The following is a 22905-nucleotide window of genomic DNA, read 5'->3' on the forward strand; positions in this document are numbered from 1 at the left end:
GTTTTATGGTAATACATTTTTTCTTTATGTTTTATTTTGTATTAGTCAAGATGAAAAAGATGTTTCAGTCTGATTCATCTTAACTTGTAAAAAAAATAATTTTGTTAATTATTTCTTCACCCATTTTCAAATTCCAGAAAGCTACCGAAGTTTCATGCTAAATCTACTCCTTTCTAAAATCACTAATGGCCAGCTCCTGCTATATTTGCTCATGTCTAGTATTATCTGGCTTTGTGATTAGCCTAAGTAAAAACAACAGAAGTATTTGTAGTGCATAATTCTAAAGATGAGTAAGGGTAACAAAATTGGACCCTGCATATATATCTTGGTCATTTACCATGAGATACATTTATTGTCAAAGGCTTAAATCAATCAAACAAAAAACTTGCTTTGCTTATTGCCATTTGTGTTGAAAATGTAAGGGTAAAATCAGAACCAACAATAGTTGTACATAATTTAAAAATTCAAATTTCTTCTGATAATGTAGTGAATATTTTATGTTGAACATCTGTTGTGTGTTTGCTGTATCTGTAGAGGGCAGTATCATCCAACTAAATATGCTGTTTCTTACTTCCAGTCAAGAAATGGTATACATAAAGAATGGAGAAATCCTAGGTCTAATCCTATAAATAACCAGCTGAATAACTTTGCAAGTAACTTTATGCACAGAAGTAGTCTAGTGGAACTAGTAAAGTTAGTCATGTACCTAAAAGTTGCAGTCCTGAGGTGATGCTATTCACAAGCTATATTTTTATAGTATGCCATGGTGACAGACTGACCATCTACATAGTTCAGTTCAAAATAGCACTGATAAATTGATCAATCTCATTGAATTTAGCAGCAGATTTACACACATAAGCAATGCAGAATTTAATCAATTATTCTGATATTGCCTAAAGCAAATTAGATCAAACAAACATACAAATTTGGTTCCTTAATGTCCAGCAAAAAAAATTAAGTAAATGTCATCCCTAAAGTTACATGAAGGTTGTCATAAATTATTTGTAGATTATTATAGTTAAACCTAAATTATTTTATTGTTCAGTTAACAATGAATAGCTTTGATTTTTGATGGATATGTCTTTATCATACATTACTTTCTTTTTCAACAAGTTGGAGCACTTCTCATGAACAAATATATATGATGATTATACATACTTGCATAGTTACATCTCCAGTTCAATTTATAACAGAGAAATATTTATTGAAAGTTAACTAAACTTTTTACTATTGAGATTCTGTATAATTTTAAAAAATGGCTCATTGGAATTTTGGCCACACTTTATAGCTATATGGCCATTTTCATGGCTATTCTGAAACAAGACTTACTTGGGGTTTCTGTATAGCACCTGCAAGGTCATTAAACCCTTTTACGCTTTTAACTGCTTCAGGAAAGGCAATGTTTCACTAACAACCCAATTAGGATAAAAGTATCAGCTTCTGTCCCGGCTGCCTATTAGCCAGTGCATAGAGAATGAATAGGCTGCCTGGCCTGGAGAACAAGTCCCAGGATGACAGTTCCAAAAAGGAGCTGAAGTGGTTAGTCAAGGAGCTCAGAAGTTTCCTGTGGTGACAAGAACACTCTTGCATGGATATCAGGGGAAGAAGGAGGTGCAGGCTGGTGTATTAAAATACCACTCATTCAAAGGTAACATGTTTTCTTTTGTCAGTGTCTGCTGTGATCTTTCACTTACTTAGTCATAGCTCTGCAAAAGCCCTGTAAATATAATGCAGGGAAGAGGATGGAGATCTCCTAAGCAGTGGCCTCCTACTCAAGAGGTGTAACAGCACAGCTTGGGCAGCATGAACACATTGGGGCAGCAGTGATTTCCAGCTGCTGCCCTACTGACCCAATTTGGCAGCTGCAGCATTTTTTTCTGACCCCCTCACCTGCCCCTTCCCTCAGCCCCCCTACCCTAGGTATGTTGCTGCTTGTACTCATCAGCAGAGCTTTAAAATTTGTCAGTCCAGCACAGAGCTGGCTAAAATATGACATTTACTCCCAGTTAAAATTTGGATCCTAGCTAAATCGGTTATAAACAATAATGATCAAATAATATCAGTGTTTATTTTCATAAGCTATTGTTTCATAAATGATCTATTTAAACTAGTGTTTGAGCAGCCACTGCTTAATTATGGTGACATTTATTTTATCTCATCTCACATACAAACTCCCAAAACGTATTTTACTCAGTCTCTTGTGGAGGAAAGAAAATGAATGAGCCAAAAATTGCCAGAAAGCAAAGAGCAAGAAACCTAAGCTACCTTAATGAGCACCGTGGAATATAGAAGTTTCTCTTTTAATGATGCATTGAAGAAGCATCTCTAAATTGTAACCTGACCCATGGATACATTTCTGTTTTTGTGCTGGTGGATTCAAATATGAAATTAATTTCTATTTTAGCTGTGCATAATTTTATCATATATATATATATGATATGTATATATCATAAAATATGATTGTACATAATATATTTATGTATATATCATATAAAATGTGTATTGTACGTAATATATAGTTATATATATAATATTTTATATGTACATTATGCATATAACATGTTTATACATAATATATGCAAGTATATATTATGTTACATATAATTGTATATATTGTGTGGGTGTGTGCTTATATAGTATATATATTGCTATATTGTATAAATGATATATGTATATATACGATATATGTAATATTTAGTATATAATTTAAGGGGTCCAAAACTGTCAGTTGATATAGGGAGAAGTACACACCTAGACTATATATGATTCTGCTCTTCTAGTGTTTACTATAGGATTTGGCATTTGGAGACATGAATAAAATGACAAAAGACTACCTCAAGCCTGGAGGAAGGCATTCTTCTTGCCCCCCCTTGCAAGTAATTCTAATGTAAAACACTAAGCATGGTACTGCTTACAAGTGTAGGACCATGTTCTACCCTGTGAATATCTATCTCCAAGCTTGTATGAGTGTAGACAGTGCAAAGGATCATATCCTCATCTCGGATGCACATGTGTATTGAAATCATGAAATGTGTATGTGTAACCTTTAGCTTATTCACCAGAAATTTTAAGGTCCACTTTTCAGAAATAGCCTCCAATGCTGTGAATATAATCTGTATCTGCAATTAGTTGTGACCACAAATTATATTATTTGCTGTTTGCCTTTCTGGATTATGGGAGCAGTCAGTTCATTAGATGTTCACATGTTATAAATTAGGAACAAAACTGTGCCTGCAAAATTGGAAGCTAGGTAGAGGTCTTTCTCTACGTCATGCCCTTGGTCCCAAGAATATTGAAACTGGTTGTAGGCTGCTGATTGTCTTGTCATAAAACCATTTTAATCACATTGATAATGCTGACAACTGCAGAGGATCAATTAGATCAATTTGTAGTGCCTTTGCAGATTTAATTTGGTACTTGGCATTCCAGAAATTAGGGCTTGCTCTTGTCACTCTTATTAGGACATAAATTCCATTTGATTTACTTGTAATATTTATTGAGGATCTTCTCTAATGGGAGTTTTATCCAAGCAGAAATGTAAAATTAGTCCCTTAAGCCCCAGTCCTGAATTTGATTGCAAGCAGGAACACTTCACTTCTCATGTAGAGGTTCACTGATTTAGGGCTCTGTATCAATGCAGGGATCTGTCCACGCAGTTCTTATTGAAAGAATGGGGCTCTGTTCCTAACAACTGCTCATTAAAATCCACAACCAAGTTCATCCACTTCAAGTTTAAAGATTGAGCAGCATCCAAGTTGCAGTGTTAGGCCTCTAACGTTTTATTTTAATGGACTTTTGAGACTGTTTTCACAAATTCTGGACATGTGCATTTAGTCATCCAGTAGTCATCCACACAGCCATATGAGCTCTATAGAATGTATCTGTTTTTCTAATCATTTGATTCTCCTCAAAAAAACAAAAAACAAACATGAGGTGAAATTCTGGTCCCAATGATGTTGATGGGAGTTTTGTCATTGACTTAAATGGAAGTAGAATTTCTTCTGCATGTTAAGGCCAAAATTACAAACCAAGCAAAATATTAAAATATTAGTTTCAGATGCAAAAGTGCAGTCATGTAGTTCTATATTGTGCTAAAGAAATTGCCCTTTGATTCTTACTGATCAAAGGAACAGTGCTTTTCATTACATAGATAAAATTGTAAGATTGCGATCACTTCATATATTTCAGTATCATATATTTAGATCCTGCCCCTACATAGAGATTTAAGAATGAAAAGCTTTCATATTTAAATTTTACGTTAACAAAAAGTTGCATTTCTCAAAAAAAGTAGTTCTACACTGCTGGGATGCTCTAATACTTTGCTTTACTTTCTGTCTGCTTATTTCCTTTAAACTGGTTTGCAAAAATGTATATTTTGTGCAGTACACTAAAAATTAGGTAAGTGACATTACCTAGGGCTCTTATAAACACATTCAGTTACACCATGCCTTTTGTTAAAGTTTAAACATGGATTATTTCAATTTTCTCTGACTACAGAGGCAAGTAATAGTAGCCATGAGTCTCGTATTGGTCTAGCTGAGAGTCTGGAATCAGAGAAGAAGACAGTTATACCACTTGTGGTCGTATCAGCCCTGACTTTTATCTGTCTAGTGATTCTTGTGGGTATTCTCATATATTGGAGGTAAGTAATTAATTTTTGCAGTTCTACAAAGCCCAGATTTTGTCCTGATTAGAACAGCGTGAGTGGCATTACTAAGCAGATTTGCAAGAGATAAAAATGGAGCCTGATACCAGCAGCTGTTATAGTTATCATCATCACCTTCATAATTTATTTGCATTGCAGGAACACCTAGATGCTTCAGCCCACGGTCCTAAGCACTGTACAAGCATGTTACAAAAAGACAGTCTTTGCCTTAAAGTCTTTGCTTTAGCTATAATTATGTTTTGTTTCATACGGAAATATCTCATTTCCATATGAATAGATGTTAATAAACAATTATTTGTGTGATTACTTATATTTGGAAATAAAATGCAGCAAGGAATAAAATAAACACCACAGTTCCTTTCTACATATACCATAACTGTAAGAGTAAAGAATGGATCATTTACAAACCAAAGACTAGAACCTGAAATCCTTGACATCACTGGGAATTTCGTAAAGGACAGCAGGATTAGACAGTAAGTCTCACTATACTATATTTAAGCTAATGATCGTTCTATAAATGTGAACTATGATTCTTACATGTTTTTTTGCATGTTTTAAGATCTGGTTTTGGACCCCTTCCATAACTGAAGTGATGTACAAAACAGTTCCCAGCCCAAGACTTTTCTTCCCCTCAAAAATTGCTAACAGAAACTAAATTCCACCAACAATACAACAGATGACAGCAGACAAGATTTCTCCTCTGGTTTCTCTATCTCTCTGTTTCTGTCTTTGACTGTCTCTCTTTCACGTACACACACAAAGAACCAAGCATAGAGGTGACCTCTTCGTTTCTATATAAGATAGAAAACTAACAGATGCGCCATAAACATTGAATCTGTACTGCATATACTGACTAGTCGAATTCAATAGAAAAGGAGGATTATGCCTATGGAGTTATAGTGGCTCCAGTGGAACTGACTTATAGCATGGCTCCAATGGAGCCACACATGATCTAATGGGGCTAAAACCAGTGAGGAGACTAAAGGTCTGCATCAGAATTGTCTTGGCCTCTCATGAATCCTTCAAGATCCATACAGAGCTTTGATAATCTTTTCAGTCCAAAGATGGCTACCTTAGACCTGCAAGAGCTCAACCAAACAGGTAGGAAAGAATTCCATTGCAGAAATTTCATCCCCTAGACTCTCCTGTGGTTCCCAGTGATCTGGTCCCACACCTGTGGATCTGGCACTGTGATAAGTTGCAGCCAGTAGTAGAAAGACATTAGGCACATTACAAACAAGGAGGAAGACACAAGAGTAGAACTGTTCAAAAAACAAAAAAAACCTGCAAACAGGTGTTGAAAAGTTCCACAAATATTTTAATCAGAAATTCAGTATTTCTTAAAAAGGGCCACCACCCCCCACCACCACCACCTCACTAAGCTGGTCAGAAATCCTTGTACAGTGTTAATATTCTTCACAAAATTCATGCATTCCTGAAAGTAAGAAGTGCTAAATTCCTATTTTACAGATGGAGAACTGGGAAAGAAATTGAGAGCTAAATCTGAATAGTTTTCTCATAGTTACCTCCAGTAAGATGTCTTCCCTTGAGAAAGCAATCCAAATCAAATTAGGCACTTAGGGTCCCTATGGAGATCATGGATAGAATTAGGTACCTCTACTGGGAAACCAGCATGCTTACATGCTGATCAGGATGGTGCCTACTGTTAGCTAGTAGAAGCAATAGGCTTTAAGGCAAGGCTAAATGTCCACCTTCCTTGGAACTTAGGTCTGCGTATTAAGTACTTCCATTATCATGTGATCCAGAGCACTCAGGAGAGGTACATAATGTACACTATAGCAGTGGCGTTCAGTTCAGTTCCAAGCATAGCATGCAAGGCCACTCTAAACATGCTTGATGTTCGTGGTGCTGGTGCCAGGGCCCATCTTTTATATAATAGCTTAGTGGCTAGAGCACCTACTTAAGAAATGGGAAATTTAGGTTATTGGTCATCCTCAGCACTAGGGGACTCAAACTCACATGTCCCAATTCCCACAAGAATACCATAATTCCCCAGGCTGCAGGATAATCTGGCAGAAGGTATCTCCATCCCTCCTGCTCGAGCCTGGACACTAGACAGCCAAATATGCAAGTTTTATGAGGCGAGAAAGACAATAAGAGGGGTAAAAAAGTTAGTAGCCTAGACAGAAGGATGTACTCCTGGGTTCTTGTCCATTTTTCTGGGCATGTTTTTGGATTTGACATTAGTTATAGTTGGTTAAGTAATACAATTAACACTGGGGACAGAACTGGAACCCAGGACTCCCCGTCCTAGGGCAGTGCCCTCATCATTAGGTCAGTCAAGCCTCTTCTTGTTTGTCTTCCTTCTGGCCTCATGACTCTCGCATTCTTTATTGTCCAGTAACCCAGCTTCAACAGGGAGAGGTGTAAAATGCCCCCATCTAGCCTAAATCATAACATAGTGGGAACAGGACTTCTGAGAAATGGGAAAAGTGTCATTGACTCTAGAACCCAAGTTTCCTACATCCTGAGTGAGATGTCTAACCACTGGGCTATGGTGCAAAAGGTGGATACTTCCACTACCGCAAGTCATGTTTGAGGTAGCCAATGGCTCTGTAGTTTGTACTGAAGTTGGTGCCACTGGTGTTTGTCAGAAGTTAGATATGTCCTGCTCTGAGAACTTAAACAGATACCAAGTTCTTTCTGGCAGCAATATGGATTGCAAAGTGTGTAGGTTGGAGTAACAGCCTAGGTGATGAATTCAAACTGCTTCTGACCAAGGGAATTTTCACTCAAGTATTACGGCCTTTTGTAGTTCTAGGTACCTAAGAGGTATTGTGGCCACCAGAACAGGGTTGATTGCGATTCCTTTTGTGACTTAGGTATATAAATCCTAAGTTCCATTTAAACACTTATGAGAATGATTTGGATGTGGCCTTGAGTGTCAGGAAGTCTGTTATAAAGGAGAAAATTGAACCTTTTCTCAGGTTACCACTCTAACCACTGGAAGTCTTTGTTCAATATTAGCACACTGTTTGAATTAAAAAAAAAAAAGATTTATTTTTCTTATAAAGAAAGTACTTATCTTTCAGGAGAGTTAGATAATTATGAATGTTACCATAGCACTTTCTGCTTAATCTTTTCCATTTTGCTAACAAGCTTTTCTGAAATTTCACATTGTCCAACATGCCAAAAGGTTTTAACTTTAATGTTAAATGGTATGTGAAATCTTCTGTATTTACAAAGACAACACTGACATATACTTTAAGATCTGGATTGCATGGTGTAGTTTTAGTAATCCTACACATGTTATAAACTTGACCTTGTCAAATAACAGTGTGCTCATTTGGTAATCTTTCTCTGTGAATGACCAGTTCCATAACTTAGGTCTTTCAAAACAAAACAAAGATCCCATTAGTGATAATATTTCTAGATGTTGAATTTAATCTTTTCTGTATTTCTCATGTACTACAAAATAAAATAAGGGGCTCCTTTTTGCTAATCTTCAAGAGAAAATATCATTGACATTATGATAAAGCCAGTAGTATATTTTCTCAGCTTCTTGGAGGAATGAAATCTAAATATTATCTACTGTAGGCCTCTGTAGCCTGATTTTTCAAAGATGCTGGTTGTTACTATTTACAGTTCTTTTGGAAAAATTTTCTTGTAATTTCATTTTCTTTGTACTTGTAAAATATTCTGTAGGAAAAAAACTTTAAAAACTGTCATGACTGAGCTTCTCTCTTGTTCAGTTTTAATTGGTTTTAAGTTGTTAGCTGTTAACAGTTATGAGTCTTATTTTTAAAGTCTTTTCTTTTTTTAAGTTTACATTTGGTGGACCAGTCTTATAAATATGTACCAATTGTTTTAGATTTGCAAGAAGTTTACCTCCATATGTCTCTTGTCAGCAATTGTAACAAAAATGATGGTGGTATGGCCACCACTGCTTTATAGATTGAGATTGTTTTTTTGATTCATCTTCAAACTCAAGTGCTATGCTAAGTACAAGATGATGGATATAAGTCCCTAGTATTACTATTTTCCCCCTGAAACAAAAGTGACAGGTTGGAGATTTTCACGAAAAAAGGAAAATTATATTGTTCTCTCCTCAAATTAGTTGCAAAAGTAAATAGAAATTCTAGTCAATGGAAAACTGACAGTATAACTTTCCCTTATACCTCTGCGCTTAGTACAAAATTATGGCCTCAGAAAAAATTCTACCAAAACTCTTGTTGTATGGAAAGGATTTTTGCTCTTTTAGTAGTGAAATGCTCATTTGACTTATAGGAACTCTTAATTTTGATATTTTTGAGAGCTTTTATCATGATCAGTCTGCACTCATTAAATTAAAATGTATAGCTCTATACTGCTTGAAGTTAGTGGTTAAAAGCCTCTTGTAATGCAAGCAATGGTTCTCAAGACGATATAATGTTCCTTTCTGTTCTGTTTAAGGTTTACAGGGTGTGTCTACATGAGATTTCATAGATGTTAGGGCTGGAAGGGACCTCAAAGACCATCAAGTCCAGCCCCCATTAGACTAATGCACAGTAAAGCGTCACTGTCTACACGTGTGTGGGACTTGCTGTACAGTAAATTAAGCTAATGAGCGGTTTGCTAGTACCAAGAAATACAGGTACTAGATTAATCATGCGTTAGCTACTGTACAGTAGCACACATGTTGATGCTGACTGGTAGCAATCTGCAGTTCCCCAGGACCCGGGAGCTGAGCAGCGCCAGGAAAGGGGAGCTCTCTGTTCCCACAGTGCCAGGCCAGGGAAGGAGAACTTCCCCATCTCCTCAGTTCCGCTGCTGCCCATGCAGTGCACATACCAGTACACTCCCACTCCCTGCCTGTGCCTGGGGGGAGCCAGAAGCTGAGCACTACTGGGACTGGGGGGAGCCACAAGGGGGTAAGCAGTGCCAGGGCAGGGGGGTGGCTTTCCCTGGTCCCAACACTAGTCAGCTCCCAGCTCCCCCCAAGCACAGGGGGGGCTCAGGTGAGGGGCAGAAAAGCTCTCTGTCCCTGGCCCAGTGCTGCAGGGAGAGAGCTTCCCCATTCCCTCAACAAGCAAAGTGAGGAGTAAGCTCAGGCTGTTGCTGCTGCTCGGCCATGGGACATCACCCCAAGCCAGCGCTGCCAAGCCAGGCTGTGATCCTGAGCTCCACACAGCTGAGAACTGTCCCCCACTCTGGGACAGTGACCCCGGCTCCCTTTAGCCTAGGCCTGACCCCTGTGCCCCTGCTGGCCTAGGGCTGGTACCAAGAAAGCCTGGAGCTCCGCTGGTTGCTGCATAGGGGCAGAGCAGAACAAGGGGGTGAAAGCAGCTGTGGACTCAACTGCTTCCTTAGGGAGCAATTTTGCCCCCAATGCAGGCACATTCCCAGGCAGTTTGCCATGCCTTATTTTAATGCGCAATAACTTTAGGGTGCATTAATTGCACATGTAGATGCATCCACAGTTAAATAGGTAGGCAGAGAGGAACTTTTACTAAGTTCAGAGCCTTGTCTCTCTGGATATGTGTGGTTTCCCAACATTTGGGAGGATTTTCTTTGCAGAAATAGAAAAGGAGACAGAGGAATTCAGTCTTCACAACAGAACTTCATCAGAAATTCTTGGATCTACTAACTGTGCTGATTTCTTGTTTGATGCTATGGGACAAAAATCCATTCTTGATGGCTTAGTCTTTTCTACCTTGGTTATCAATATGAAAAAAAACAACCTGGCAGCTAATGGATTGGAAAGATTATTTGTACTCTTATAGAAGCTGTTTTAACAGACTTGAACAATGAATATTAACTTGCTAGGAGGAAGAAAATGTCAGGTTGGAAGAAATATTTCAGAGAAGTTATCCAATTATCTGAGGAGGATAATGGCAATAGTAATAGGGGTATGAACAGTGATTAAAAGGCTAATAGGGGTTCTGCAGTTAGGTTAAAAAGTATAAGAATAGCATAGTGGCACACTGATGTAAAGACATAGTACTTACGATGATGTAGAGAAAATGAAGCACAGCATTCATATAGCTGTATTGTCCATTTACATTTCCTGTACAGATGCTGTGGTTTATCAAGCTGTCATCAAGTCTCCCATGAGTTGCATTAAGTTGATGAGTAAGGGGTGACCAATATAATGGGGTACACTCCCAGAAATTTTACTCATAATATTTTATACTTCCTTATCCTTCCTGTATTTCTGCAACTTAGACAGTAAGAGCTTGCTTATTACCCTATGTAAGGTTGAAACCTATTCCTTGAAAACTTTATCAGATAACTTAAAATAGAAATGAAAGCCCTTATGGATGAGATTTCAGTTTGCATGCTCAGATGTACACTGGAAATGCATTTAACTTTATAAGAACCACACACATCTGTTCAGGAAACGGAAATTTAACTGTACAGTTTAAGTAAGCACAATTCAGTCACACTGTCCTGACTAGAAATGAAGAATGTCAGATAACAAATCAAAGAATACATAAAATATGAAAAATAAATTCTGACAACTAATACAAAGTAAGGAATAATTCTGGGAAAATACCATTCTACTGCCAAATATTCCTTGGACAGGAGAGGACAAGACATTATTGGACTAAAGAGCTAGATTATGCCAACAGACATAGCCTTGTATGTGGATGTGTAAAGCTTGAGGCATGTTCCCTACTTAATGCTCACTTGCTTTGAGTTGGGATTAGCAATTTGCAGTTGGTCTGTTGATAGAACAAGATACACCACCACTTACACCAGCAGAGCTGCACTGTGTACAGCATATTCAGGGTTAGAGGCAAGGCTCTGTCTACTTCCATGCATCATCTGCTTATTCCTGCATGCTCAGGTCCAAGATCTAGGAAACCTCACTCTGTGCCTTGCCGAGGTCTAGGAAACCCTTGCTCTGAGGCCTTTGTGCTGCTGTATAGTCCAAATCACAGTCTTGCCCTAAGCTGTTCAGACTGAAACCTTCACTAATGACAGTATAATGTAGTGCTGCTTATCCTGCACTATGGTTATAGCCTCTTTAATTAATGCAACATTTTTATACTGTCTCAGGTTTTGAGTGCTCTAAGAAGTACGGTTATGAATTACACAGTTTTAGGTTGGGGATCTAAATACTGTGATGAAAAGGTGTAAATTTAATAATCAGGTTATCGTTGATTGATGGAACCTTTGTTTGCAAGTTTAAAACACTCATCGCTTTTTTCATTAAAAATGAGTGATAATTAGCAAGAGGCGTTATTAACACTTAGCTTAGTCATGAAAGATTTCACTGCTGATGCCGAGCAGATGGAATACTTATGATGATTCTTACTCTAGTTTAAGTAAGATGCTTAGAATTTATTTCCCAGATGTGTTAAGGTATAATTTACTTGAAGCTATAGCCTACTTGCTAAAAGAAATAAAATATAATAGTAATTGTTGGAATAATTAACGTATACAGTAATACTTTGCTAGGGTGTTTTTAAGAACTCTTTTGAATATTACACAATCATTACACAAATAAAATGTTTTTTAATTCAAGTCCCTTTGTGTAAAGATTGAGTAAAGCCTTGTAACGTTGCTGTATAGAGGATATGAAATCAGAACATTTATAATCATCACTGCATCATCATTTATATATATATATCTATCTATCTATATAGATAGATATATATAGATATATAGATATATATAGATATATGTACACACACACACACACACACACACATTTTTAAAAAAAGCATGCCCCATTTAAATACACAGTGCCCTTAAAATTTGTAACCTAATTTTAAGGAGTGGCTAGTGACTTTGATTTTTGGAAGTCCTATTTGAGACATTTTAGTCAAGCTTTATTTTGCAGAATATACTGAACACCAGCCTGGCACTTGGGACCCACCTACCCAAGAGACTACTATAATTGCACTGGTTCTCATACTCTCCAAATATACTTAGAGTTGGTGATTTAGATCACAGCCATCTCAACCTTGGTCTCAGATTGCCCAGTACTACAAGACAGATAAAGAATTTCATTATAGCCACTTTAAGGGTATTAGCATTTGATTAAAAATGATTTACTGGTTAGAAGGGGAACTGAGATTTATATTTGTTTCTGTAAGTATCAGAATCTAAGTATTGGGGGGGGGCATTTGGAATCAAAATAAAGTATAATGAAGTGCAGACCCCTAGACTCTTAGAAGATTTGAAAGCCATGGAAAACATCCAAGGCTTTGAAAATATGTCTTCAAGAACTTCTTAGTTCAAATATTTTTTTATTAAAACTCCTGTGATCCATGTTCATGGTGTTCAAGAGAATGCTAATATTCATATTAGCTGTCTTTTATTATGCAGAGTTGTATGTTCTACAGTTTGTCGTTATAGATACGGTACTATATAAGTTGATTCAGCACAAAGAGTTCTTGGTGATCCACTTAGGCTGTTGTCATAGTGGACTTGGAGGCTATTTCACCAATAAAGATCATCATGAAACTAGCAAAAAGAATAGTCTGAAAATGAGGCAAAATATAAAACATCAGGAGCTATGGAAGAATTTTACTGACATTAGAATAAATACATTCACAAAAATGTTGGCTGAAGTAGAGCACAAAGGGATGTAGTTAGCTGTATTAATCTAAAGTCAAGTAGAAGGCTGGGTAGATTTGTACCTCATAGACTAAGTTGATTATATATAGCACAAGTTTTCATGAGCTGAGGCACACTTCATCAGATGCTGTGAAAGGATGTGCACAAAGCAGTGTATAAGAAGGCAAGTCAAAATGTAGGTAGAGCATCACAGAAAGTGAAACCTTAAAAGTAAAATTAACATGTTTGAAATTACTGAGATAATGGGATAGGAAATTTATGGAGGGGTTTTGGAAATGAAACAATGGAGGGTGATAAATGAGGCAAATAGCTAATTGTGGTACAATAAATGGAATGAGGAAAGATGATAGATGTGATGAATGGTGAGGCAGTGGCATTTTTCCTCATAACTTTCACATAACCTAGGAGGAGAATCTGCTGTCTTCATCCTAACTTATTTGTTCTGCAGAAATCCAAATCTTTCTCTCCTGAAAACGTTATTCTGGTGGTGTTTTATAATATTGGATAGGACTGGGAGTGACTGAATCCAGGAAAACTGAGCACCCTTGTTTCAAAATACAAAAAGCTTGATAAGGCTACTTGATTATAACATCACATAGATTAATTATATGGTGCATTTATTCTCTGTACAGTGTTGTTAATTCAGAGAAACTATACACAAGAAGAATTTAGGAAGTTAATAGCCACAAAAATGGCAAAAGACCATAAAACCATTTTAGCCAATAGCTTTCAGTGAAGGGAAGCACATAAATATAAAATGAAATTAGTATTTTCTCTGATACAGGTATTGCTTTCTAAATTAAGCCAGTTGTGAATAATATTTCAAATAGATTAAATGACCCACAGCAAAGAGTGTTATTAGCAGGTTTAATTATCTGGAGATTTTTTTTTAATTAAGGACAATGTGCAATGCTTAAAGCAGCAGTTGGTTATTTGGTCTCTTGAATAGCTTGCAGTGTGCTCTCACCAGATGCTACTCTTATTATCTTCACATCTGGAGTGTGGAATAGATGCAGGTAACAGCATGGGTCATAGTTAAGGTTGATTCCATTTGTATTCATCCTTAAACCTCTCTGCAACAGGGTTAGCATCTGCTGGAATCATAAACTCCCTTGCTTTCAGTTATCTGCATCATGATGACCTGCTTGGTTAAGAGACTCCTCTGTGCCATGGCTACATTATGAAGGAACTTTTTTCTCCTAAGGAGTATCATTTTGTCTTTTACACAGCATGTTGCCTTTTACTGCATTTCAGTATCTGCTTTAAGAAAGATCTTTCCCTGTACTATCAGAAGTGTTTTTGAACACAATTCCAGTTCCAGAATATCACAGTCCATAAAATAGGAAAAAGAACAGTAGTTAACCATGTGAATTTGGATGAGTGATTAGGACAATGGAGTTTCATTTCCCTTGAAAATGCTGTGCATCACCTACAATAGCTCCAGGTGCAGTCTTGTTCCCTCAACTTTCACCATGTCTCATGTCTGCTCTTTTTTCTGCATTTGGTACAGGTAAAAGAAAATATTTATTCTGCTGAGTTAATCTTGACTGCTGTGGGGTCCTAGATTATAGGCATATTGTTGCTTATCACTGCAACATGGTTGTATTTCAAATGAATATTTATATGATAGCAAATGTGTTTTGATATTCCTCAGAATACATCTCAGAAAGTTGATTTTTGAGTTAATATTGTCAAAATTCTAGGATATCTCAGAGAAAAATGTGTTTCTTGTATTTATTCCTATGATTTTGTTTTGTTCTATTCTGCTTTAAGGAAATGCTTCCAGACCGCTCACTTTTACTTAGAAGATAACACATCACCTAGAGTGATATCGACTCCTCCTGCACCAATCTTTCCAGTCTCAGGTAATTTATTCTGAAGTGTTTGGGGAATTATTGGTAGCTGTTAAAGAACTCTGACAAATATTGAAGTTTCTTTTATTAAACAGGAGTGTTTGGTATATGGGTCAATATGATAAACAGAGAACCGAGTTTTACATTTCTCACAGGAAAATGGAGTAAACCGCAGATTTTACCTTTTACCAGAGGCAAAGGTGGATTTCTCATTTTACCAGAGAAATCCACAGATTCTGCAGTTTTGCAATGAGCTCCCTGCAGGCTGGCAGTGCTGGGAGGGGGTGGGAAGAGCAGGATCAGGCAAGGGGCACTGTATGTACATGCTCATGCCCCAGGCAGCCTGGAGAGCAGCTCCCGCAGGTAAATGGTGGGGATTGAGGCCCCCATAGGGAGGGAGTTGAACAAAGCTGGAGCTGGGGTTGGCGCTACTGGGCAGCTGGGCAGTGCCTGGGCCTTGTGGCCCAGGACTGCAATGCATGGCTGCAGGGCCGCAGCAGGAAGCAGGACAGGGCTGCAGGGGGCTCAGCCGGGGAGCGTGGGGCCAGCTCCCCCGGGGGGGGGACACTGCTCCCAGCTGCTGTGTGCTCCGCCGGGGGACAGGGAGCACCCACGTGCCCCGGGGCATGTGCAGCCCGGCGCCGCAGCGAACATCGGAGCTGCCTGCCTCTGTGCTGCGCGCAACCTGCCGTGCAGCCGCCGCGCAGGCAGGGGGTGCCTCACCAGGGCGACTGGGAGCTTCCAGCAGGTCTTTGCAGCAGAGAGTCGCACACGCCAGGCTGCAGAAGCGCCGGGGAGGGCAGCAGGGTGGGAGCCTGCAACCACTGCGCCACGCACGTGGGGGGCACGAGTGTCCCTAGCCCCTCAGAAGTGCACGCCAAGGGAGGGAGCAGCCCCCCTCCCCCCCGGCCTGAGCAAGTAGTAGGGGGGAGAAGCCAGGCTGTGCTCCACTGCAGCAGCCTGTGCCTCCTGCGAGGGGCAGGGGGCTGTGGACTGCCTTGTTCCAGTACGACGCTGGCCCCATAGTCCTGCCAGGTGGGAGCCCCCTACAGCAGGGCTGGGGGAGCAGGAGGTGTGGGTGAGGGCAAGGGGCACCTCAGAGATTTTGCATTTTTTAGGGAAAACCAGGATCCCTGGTGATAAATGAGGGTTCCTTATGTATGGTCTGAGACATAAGCAATTGTTTAATTCACTTTTAAGGCGTATATGAATTTGACATTGCACCCATTTCCATTCAGTGGAGTCATCTGTGCTTGTAAAGAGGCTTTATCCCTAAAAAAGGCAGACCAGTACTGCTACTCCTCTTCAGGATGTTGTATCTGAGTGAAGCACTTCTAACTTAGAGCCAGAGACTGCCCAGGAGTTTTCTGAATTAGTGTATCTCCTGTCTTTACACCTTCTAGTAAGCCTCTCCCTACAACCTGCACTGCCCTGAATATACAGCTTACGACTCCCCATGGAGTAGGGTAATGCACGGAAGTATATATAGTTGCATCTTCCTCCTTTCAGTAAGTCTGCCATCTATTGGGGAGCCAAAGTCTTGGTTCAATCCTCAGTTGCAATATTTACCAGAGTTGTCTGTTTTTCTGTCTCACTTATCTTCATATAAAAGGTATGTAAACAATCTAAATGCAAAGGGGTATTAAATTGTATTTTTATCCCTACTGCATTTATTTGAGTTACTTTCTCCCAACAGACACCAAGAGAGAACAGTATCCTTTCCCTCCCTTGTTCTTCCCTAGTAAGAGAGGGGAATATTATTTCTGAACATAAGGGGTACTGACAGCAGTAGCTTTTTGGTGGTATGAGAGAGAGGAGAGTTAGGCTATGGATGGGCATTTATTTCTACCACTGCAAATTTCCCAAATTCCTGAGAAAACTGTAAGCTAAACTCTTCCACATTTACACAAAAAGATATAAGACCTTATTTCACAAGTATTGCCATTGTAAACAAGGTCAATCCAGTTTGGTCATGAAACTTAGGCAGAATTTAAGCTGCTAAATTTCAAAGAACAATCTTTGAAGCCACAAATCAGCCGCAAATTCCTTAGCTGCATACATGGAACTTTTTTGCACATGTGCAAAAATTGTTCAGTACAGTCAGTATAATCATGCCCAACTTGCATCAAAAGCACTGCATCACAAAAAATGACAATTTTGGCAGTGTTCACTTTTAGTCCAATAGCCTAGTGCATAGAACAAAAAAGGAAGTCTGCAATGGTAGCTATTATTGCAATTAGAACAATAATTGCAAATACACTCTATATCTCTCTTGATATTCTTTATTTCTTCTGTGAATTTTCAGTAGCACCAGAGATGTCTGGGATAAGCACTAGAGATTTGTAGCATGACTCAATGAGTCAGTGGCATGTGCCTAAGTAAGCAATGCTGGATTGTTAGGGTGGAGCTAAAACCAATTCCACCCTTTGAACAATGCCTATGGCATCTGTCAGCCATTGATATACTTCCATAGTTCCAGTATAACTTTGTATTGTTCATTTAAAAAAAAAACAAACTATAATCTTTGACTGTCCAAGGCCCCTCCCAGTTTTACCTGCCTCCCTTCCCACCACAGATGTTCCCACCACAGACATATTATTGTTCACATACATTTAAATCAACCGGGGGGAGAATTTGCTGCAGAGGAAAAGAGCCTACGCTGCTTCCCAGAATTATTTTCTTTAAGATCAAAAGGTTGTAGTACTCAGGAAATGCTTAAAATATTTGTTTATACACTGGATAGAAGAGACTTGTATAGCATTTAACCATCTTGTTACCATTTCAAATCAAACTTCTGCATACTCTCTGTGGTAATGGTTATAAACTTACAACATATTAGAACAGGACTTGATCCTGTACTGATTGAAGTCAATGGGAATTTTGCTGATTTTGTTCATGAGTAAGAATCAGACCCAACAGGAAGGATGCTTAAGCCATTTTATATATTTTGGTATGGATTATAGTGCTTGTTTCTATGATCTTAGCTCATTAAATGACATATTTCATGCCAGGATCCTTCTCCTAGGTGTGAAGGTGGCATTACACATTTGTGCTGTTTTTCTTAGGCTTGACTGGCTAATTCAACTTTAGTATTCATGTCCATTCGTGTAAAAGAGAGAACAGATGGATATCAATACAAATCAACAAATTCTGGGTAACTGAAGCCTAAAAATATTAGGTGGTTAAATGATGAACATCTGTTGATGTAAATAACTGTTCCTTGTTCAATGCTTCTGATGTTTCCTTGTCATATAAAACAGTTATGAAATTCAACGTTGTGAAATAATCATGCTTAATCCCTGAAAAGGGGAAAAAAAATCTTTCTCTAGAGCCAAAACTACTTAAGATAATATGTAGGGCCTTTTAACAACTAATTAACAGAACAGATGACTTTGTTTGCATAGCATAAGAATTCTTGGAGATCTACAGACTAAAAGTCTCGAAGGTTTTTTATATGATCCTTAATGAATATTCTGTACACAAGTATTTTTCTATATATATAGTAGAAAGATGTCCTGAAATATAAATATCAACCTGAAAATTCACTATCAATTCTTCACATTTCTGTATTAAGAGAATCAAGAGTGTAAATATTTTACTTTTGCTATCCAAAAAGTCTTTCCTTATGTGTATAATTCCTGTTAATGTTGATTTGATGAGAAGTGCCTTTGAGAAAATATCTGGAGTTAAGAACTGAATTATCCAGCCCAATTCTGAGAGTTTACAGATGCTCAATGTTTCTTGGGATCAGGCACAAAAATTATTACAGCCACAGAAACTATTATATGTACAACAAATAGAGAAAAAAATATTTCAGGAATTACTCATTCCAGAAGTGAAAGAGAGAGAAAAGTTTTTATCTTTCTTTGACTTTGGAGCAGACACATGCATCACGTAAAGCCATGATATTGCATGAAGTTAAATTACTTTCCCAGGATTGAGTCCGTATGACTAGACCAGGGGTGGGCAAAATGTGGCCTGGGGGGGCAGATGCAGCCTACCAGGCCATTCTATCTGGCCCACGGGGCCCCTAAAAAAATTTAGTTAAATTAATATTTATCTGCCCCTGGCTGCCTATCATGCAGCCCTTGATGGCTTGCCAAAACTCAGTAAGCAGCCCTCCGCCCAAAATAATTGCCCACCCCTAGACTAAACTATGTTGTTTAATAGGGCCCCACACACCCAACATAGTACCAGGTAACTCAAAGTATTTTGGCTCTGGTATCTAATTTCCCCTTTTTTGGTCTTTGCCAGAATTACCGAAGAGCTCAAGCTCTACTTCCTTCCTCACTTCAAACACGCTCCAGCAAGTTGCTAAAATTCTCCATTCACTTTGGTTTTGGTGGGAGTTCATAACGTTCTTCAGTTCACAGGGTACATTCAACATCTTGCTGGATCTGTTCCTTAGTTGGGAACATATGATGGCAAGGCAGAAATGAGGCAGAAATGGAGTCCTGTCAAAGGTGGAGGGAGAGAATGTCTCATTTCACAATAGACTTTTAAATACGCATTATTAAGCATAATGTAAATAGTGTTAAAGAGCAATTATGATTTTAAAAGAAATACAAATCTCAAAAGTTCTTGCGCGTAGTTTATTATGGAATGTTTTATAACTATGCTTAAATATGACACACTTTTTGTATTGCTCCAGCTTTTTATACCTCACTAAATTGTTTTGTTTGTTTTTTCTTACCACTAAGATGATGTTGGAGCAATTCCAATAAAACATTTTCCAAAACACGTTGCAGATTTACATGCAAGTAATGGTTTTACTGAAGAATTTGAGGTATGGTTCTATAATATCTTTTTTTTTAATAAAGCTACAAATAATGTCAGAACACACTGCATTTGAAAATAAAGAATTAGATATTCTATCCTCATTGTGGAACCAGTCCTGAAAATGTTTATGGATGCGAGTACCTTGAACCTGATAAGATTACTAATATACATACAGATAAGCACTTATTGTTAGCAGCACTGGGGTCCAAATAAGAATTCTGGCTCAGCTCAGCTACTACTGAAAGACTATCCAAATATAATAGTAAAATTACACACTGCAATTCATCAGATATACATTTTTTAAAAGTGTTTTTCAATAATAAAACCAGTTAAACTTTGCAGATACTTGCCTGGCTTATTCAAAACTTTTATACAAAAAAATTGTAAATGGCTACATCTTCCTAGAGTTCTGATTACCAAGTGAAATGATACATATATGGGAGTGAGAATCCTGGACTTATTATGTTATTGTATAATATGTGTTTCTCAAAATTGGCACAATTGATTTCATCCTACAGTTAATTCATTTTGCCCTTTGTAACTAATGAATTTCAGTGTAAATTAAAATTCTCATACGTAGGTCATTAAAAGGCTTTTGATAAACATTTTTATTTTATCATGTATTGTATTTGCATACATTTATTAACATATTTGTCAAGATAATTTATAAAATAAGAATCAACAGTTCTATTTTTATATTCAAAGATTCATTGTTAAATCTTATAGATGCACTCCAAAATAAATAAATTGCGGGGGCATATTTAAGATTGTTAATTAAATCATTTTTATTAATTTTAAACTCTCTTAGCATTTTATAGTTGCAATTTTTAAAAAACCAAAAAAAAAAACAACCCTAGAATTGAGGAAACCTTTTCAAATTGTTTCATTTTGTTTCTCAGCCCATTCTCAATTTAAGCCAGAAATTCTTCTACATTCACCTACCCTACTCTTAAACATTTCCTTCATAGACAGAAATCCTAAAACTCAACCTATATGGCATACAGACATTCTCCCATTAGTTCTCAGCCAAATACACCAGTATTCCACCATAAATAGGAATCCAGTGTACAAAGCATACCCTTTACTCTCAATTTCCCATTGTGGTACAGACAGCACAGTTATTCAAAATATGTTGTTCAAAACCGAGTTTATTCATAGTGTCGTTGTGCCTAACGGGGAACCCAAGCTCCCTATCTGTCACCTAAAGTCCTTGCTTGGTCTGTAAACTGCCCCAGAATAGCTGCCCTCAGTTTTCTCTCTACCCCTGCAGTATTTACAAAACATGCAAGACTGAACTGAAGTTGTAGTCTTTGCAGAGCTGTCAGAACTACTATTCCAATAGTTTTACTTCTGTTATTATAAAACAAAATTATATTTCAAAACCTAATTTAGCAGGTTAATAATCTTAAGCTGTGGCTAGCAACCTTTCCTTGTATTCTTTTTTTATCTTAAAAAACTAGGATGAGTCCCTGAACATACCAAGAAACATGATTATTATTTGTTTAGACCACAGGAATATAGTTCCTGCTTAACAGTGTGCAATTTTAGAGGAGCTTGAGCTTCCTCTTGAAATTAAGGACTCCATCAAATAAAAACTGAATTAATACTGTCAAGATTTTGTACAATGTTATGGCTTTTGCCCTTGATTGTGGAACCATTAAGCAGTCCTTATTAATGCATTGGATGCAGTACAACAGCTTCTGTGAATAAGTGTTACAGTATCAGGCCTTAATATATCAGAATATTATCACATGAATGTATAAACAGTGCACACAGTGCTTCTCAATTGAAGTTTTAAAATTTACTTCAATAAAAGCATAAGAATTCTTGTTTATTATTAATTTTTTATTTTGATAAGAAAGAAATAAAAATTTAACCCAGTAACATGGACCAAGAATTAATGACTTGATCCTGTGAACCTTTATGAACCTACAAATATTTATTGAACATGAAGAAATTACTCATGTGCATAAGTGCTCTCGGGCCTATAGCCTAAGTTAAGTCAGTCTTTATCATGAAAACTATTATTCAGAATTGTTCATTTCTTTTCCTTGCATGTATTACGTCAAAAATATTCAGCTTTATTCCTGTATTGTAAACATATGTATTGCATGACCATAATTGTTTTCCATTATAATTGTAACGTGTATAAGCACTTTTATCCATTTGTTGTGTGCTGTGGAATTTGATTTTTTTTTTACTTTCTTTGCATTCATTCCCTCATTAGACACTGAAAGAGTTTTACCAGGTAAGAAATTATTTCACTGCACTTTTTTAAAAAAGTAGTAGTTGGTAATATAATTCAGTATACGGTTGTGGGGGTTTTTTATTTTAACTCCTATTGTAAGACTTTACATTTGAGCTATTATTTATTCAAATAGCACTTGTACATTTTCTTTTCAGGAAATCCAGAGCTGTACTGTAGATCTAGGTATTACATCAGACAGCTCTAATCACCCAGACAACAAGAATAAGAATCGATACATAAATATTGTTGCCTGTAAGTAAACACATACACTTGGTGTTGTATCTTAGAGGTCAATGTGGAAAATTGTAGACTTATGTGTTATCACAGGAAAATATTCATGCTGATCTGAAAAATAGGGCTCCTATTAAGGCAAAATGTTCTGTGAGAAGCAAAATAGCTTTTCACATCTTGTTAAGTTATTTCTCTGAAATTCTACTTCCATAACAAAATATCATTTGTTATTGAGGCCTATTTAGGCTTTTGTGACAAGCCAAAAAAGGATGGCAGACTTCATTATAATGCCAAGGAAGCTCTGTTTTGATTACCAAAGTTAATCCATCTTTGAGCTGGAATAAGGATGATTTATCCTCTTTAGGAGGCTGCAGAAACTCAGGATCTGTATTTGCTGTATAAGTATAGGTCCACAGTTTTCAGGTTGTATTGTGACCAGTCTGATTTATTACTGAAGGTGATTTATTAATGAGTTTCATTACCTAGAACAAATTTTTCAATTGCTTTTCCTCTCTCACTATCCCAGTAATTTTTAGCTAAAGTGTCTTAATTTCTATTTCTCAATCTTTTTTTGAAGTCAGTGCCTCTAGCTTCCTGAT

At 37.5% G+C, this 22905-nt stretch overlaps 1 protein-coding gene across 1 annotated transcript in view; it reads left to right on the forward strand.

Moving 5' to 3' along the window:
• The window catches only part of PTPRZ1 (protein tyrosine phosphatase, receptor type Z1), a 165868-nt gene that overhangs the window by 114795 nt on the left and 28168 nt on the right, over positions 1-22905 (forward strand). Inside the window, exons 13-17 of the mRNA XM_019543956.1 lie at positions 4498-4642; positions 14969-15060; positions 19749-19834; positions 22055-22075; positions 22231-22327. Coding sequence (XP_019399501.1) covers positions 4498-4642; positions 14969-15060; positions 19749-19834; positions 22055-22075; positions 22231-22327 — 441 coding nt within the window. The remainder of the gene's footprint in view (positions 1-4497; positions 4643-14968; positions 15061-19748; positions 19835-22054; positions 22076-22230; positions 22328-22905) is intronic.

This window comes from Crocodylus porosus, unplaced genomic scaffold (genome assembly GCF_001723895.1).
Source record: "Crocodylus porosus isolate Cpor-Errol unplaced genomic scaffold, CroPor_comp1, whole genome shotgun sequence".
NCBI lineage: Eukaryota > Metazoa > Chordata > Crocodylia > Crocodylidae > Crocodylus > Crocodylus porosus.